This window comes from Morone saxatilis, unplaced genomic scaffold (genome assembly GCF_004916995.1).
Source record: "Morone saxatilis isolate NCDOM2014 unplaced genomic scaffold, NCSU_SB_2.0 Contig18, whole genome shotgun sequence".
Lineage (NCBI taxonomy): Eukaryota > Metazoa > Chordata > Actinopteri > Moronidae > Morone > Morone saxatilis.
In genome coordinates this window covers 27,721,122-27,724,358 of record NW_023339740.1, presented here as the reverse complement: position 1 = coordinate 27,724,358, position 3,237 = coordinate 27,721,122, and the positions used below count along the sequence as shown (strand labels likewise).

General features: G+C 41.3%; 1 protein-coding gene across 1 annotated transcript in view; it reads right to left on the bottom strand.

Moving 5' to 3' along the window:
• Nucleotides 1-20: 20 nt before the first annotated feature.
• Nucleotides 21-3,237, bottom strand: part of angpt4 (angiopoietin 4) — a 45,872-nt gene continuing 42,655 nt past the window's right edge. The window contains exon 10 of the mRNA XM_035662838.1: nt 21-1,703. Within this exon, the coding sequence (XP_035518731.1) occupies nt 1,543-1,703 (161 nt within the window). The 3' untranslated portion in view covers nt 21-1,542. The remainder of the gene's footprint in view (nt 1,704-3,237) is intronic.

Below are 3,237 nucleotides of genomic sequence, written 5' to 3'. Positions count from 1 at the left end.
CAACACAACCCTAACCCTGAACCCTGAACACAAGCAGAATACTGGATGAATTATAACTGCTGGTTCTGCCTCTGCTGACATTGAATAATAACACTTAAATATAAAAATCAATCATGCTGAAGTTATTGATTACTTATTGTTTATTAGTATTAACTTTATCAGACAGTGAATATCTGTGCTGCTCTTTCCAAACGATGAATAAACATTTTTCCAAAGCACGTTGAAAAAATTTCAGTTTATAATCAAAGACTGACTGTCACGCACACACACACGCACACACACACACACACACACACACATCCAGTTGTTACACTGTGGTACCAAAAACCTGCTAATGAAACATGAGCTATAACACAACCTGACCAAAAACAACTTCTCGTTGTTATCTCTGTAATATGTGTGTGTGTGTGTGTGTGTGTGAAACAGAAACACGGTTCAGATGACGACAGTCTAATCAGTGATATAATTATGTGCTGTAGCTCATGTGGCTGCGTGTTGTTTGGATTAGGAAGTTAATTAAAGAAACATTTCTGTTTCTGGACTCTTTCTCGCTCGTTGTCCAGACTTTCAACATCAAACAACTAATAATAAAGTGAAATTTTCATTTTTCACTTAGTTGTTCATTTAGTTCCTCAGCTGTTTCCTTCCTTCAATGTTCAGATATCCAGAGTAAAGGTTACAGTATGTGGTTGAAGATTGGAAGTGTTGCTGTTGGTTTAATTACTCATCCATCAGAACACGTCAGTCTGCTCACTGTTCTGTTCCTGGAGGATAATTAAAACCATAATGTCCAGCATCTCTCCAACTACGTGTCCTTCAATGTTAGCTCTCATTAACAGGACACAAACATCCAGAAACCACAATCCTCTCTGTGGTTCTCCAGAGGTTTTGGGTTTGAAGGAGAAAACATTGTTGCTCAATCTCAGATCGATCCTCAATGTTTCTTCTTCAGCACATCGATCAGACGCTTCCACATTCAGAGCGTTAAAATGTTGATTAATATGCAGAAACTTCAGTCCGATCATTGGCTTCATTAAAAGAAGTCAAATTAAAAGTCAGTTCATCCATTTCTTATTGATTTCAGTCTTTATTGTTCCATCAGCCTTTTGGGCTCATAATAACATCATTTACCTGTGTGTATCAGACATTATTATTATCAACAGGGATGCACTGATTGATCGTCGGGATCATGGAGATGCTTTGAAGTAATAGAAGACTGTACCATGAAGCTGCTCCATCACAAATCCCCTCACACCTTTCCCACACTGGAGGTGCTGTGTGGGGATCTTTCTGTGAGACTTTCAAATGGTGAAGGTGGAGCTTGTAGTTGTAGGGTTGTACCATCATGGCGGGGGACTGGAGGAAGTCATACTGTAGGGTCATACCATCGTGGTGCTGGAGCCGAGGGGCGTTTCACATCATCAGGACGGTATTTTGAAAGGGGGATTGGCAGGTTGTACCGTAAGGTCGCACCATCATGGAGGCAGAGCGGCGTTGTTAGAAGTCATAGGGTCGTACCATCATGGAGGTGGAGCGGCGTTGTTAGAAGTCATAGGGTCGTACCATCATGGAGGTGGAACGCAGGGAGTAGCTGGGGCCTCTGAAGTGGTGCCACTTGATGCCGTTGAGCTTCCTGATATTGTGGCCGACGGTGTAATAAATACCGTTCAGATTGGAGAAACCGCAAGCGTCAAACCACCAACCTGAGAGAGAGAGAGAGAGAGAGAGAATGAGAGAGAGAGGACAAAGAGGAAGAGTAGTGTGAGATGAGGAGGGAAGAAGAATAAGACAGGAGAGAGAGAAAAGGGAGAGATGATGAGAGAGTTTGTGTGTTTTGGTCCAACGTGCTGAAACGAAGACTTTGCACATTGTGAACTTTTTATCTGGTTCTGCCAAGTTGGCCATCTGACTGAAGCTGTGTGGAGCCGGTGCTGGTTCTGAAGGGACTGCTGAAGGCCCGACTGAGGGTGGAACAAGTTAACTATCAGCTGATGGACAATGTGCAGGCCTTCAGTCACATTTGAGCTGCTGGCAGAGTTTTATTCTCTGAGTAGAGAGCTGATTGTAGATTTCTGATCAGAGAAACACGAGGTTGACAGGTTTAGATTTATTTTAGTAATGGTTTGGTTCTTTTGGTCTCTGCTTGCTGTGGTTCAATAAAGACATTTTGAAAACCAAATTCTCCTCTCCTCCTCTTCCCGTCTCTGCTGAGATGGATGGATTGGACTCTCTGAACATCAGTATGGATCCACAGTGGAGAAACTCTGGCTCTAACACAAACTCTCTTGGTCTCTTTGTTTCTCTTTTCTCACCCCTCTTCTCTTTATCTCTGTCTCTTTTGGACTCTCACTCTCTTTTCCTCCGTTTTCTTTTTCATTGCCTATCTTTATCACCTTTCCTCTCTCTTTTCATTCCCCAGTTCTCCACACTTCTGACAGTCAGAAAGTTGGAGACTCAATTTAGGTTTAAATAACCGTTTATCACTGTCACAACGACACAAATGAGTTGGTGTTTTCAGATCGAACCACGTTAATGTTTAGACAACTAAAGCTATCTGGATTGTGGTGTAAAAGAAACCGCCGACTGTCGACATCTGAGATACCGGTCTCCGATGTCGAACACGACAAGAGGAGAGGACAGTCTCTTAAAAAAAGCTAAATGAGGCTATTTATACTTTTAAATGTGCGTCTCACCGAAATTAAAGAACATGTGGTCATCTAAAGCATTTGATTATCAATATTCACTTTTTGATATTGTTTCACTTCTGTTCTCTCACTCTCTCCTGATCTTTTCTTTCGTTCGCTCTCTGTTGTTTCTTTCTTTTTTATCTCTGCCACGTTTTATTTTTACTTTCTCTGTAAATTGCTGTGATTTTAAATGACTTGCTGACTAATGGTGAACACTGAAGTCTTTTCCTCAGAGGGCTTGAGGTTTTGCCGGAACGATTAAGTTAATCGCCAACCGCAGCCCATCGAGGGGAGGCTGCGGAGAACTAAAGAGCTGTTTGTCTTGGCATTGACACAAGGTGAAAGGTGACGGAGAGACAGATGTTAGAGAGAGCTTTTGGGAAAATATCTCTTATTCTGATCCTCAATTACAAAATATGTATTTTTGGAATAATCAAGTATTTTCTTATTTGGTGATTTATGACAGAGAGATATTATTTAATGATGTTTAATAAACTTTTATTAAATCATTATCATGCTTGTGGTAGAGAGGATGGAAGACAGGAGAGGA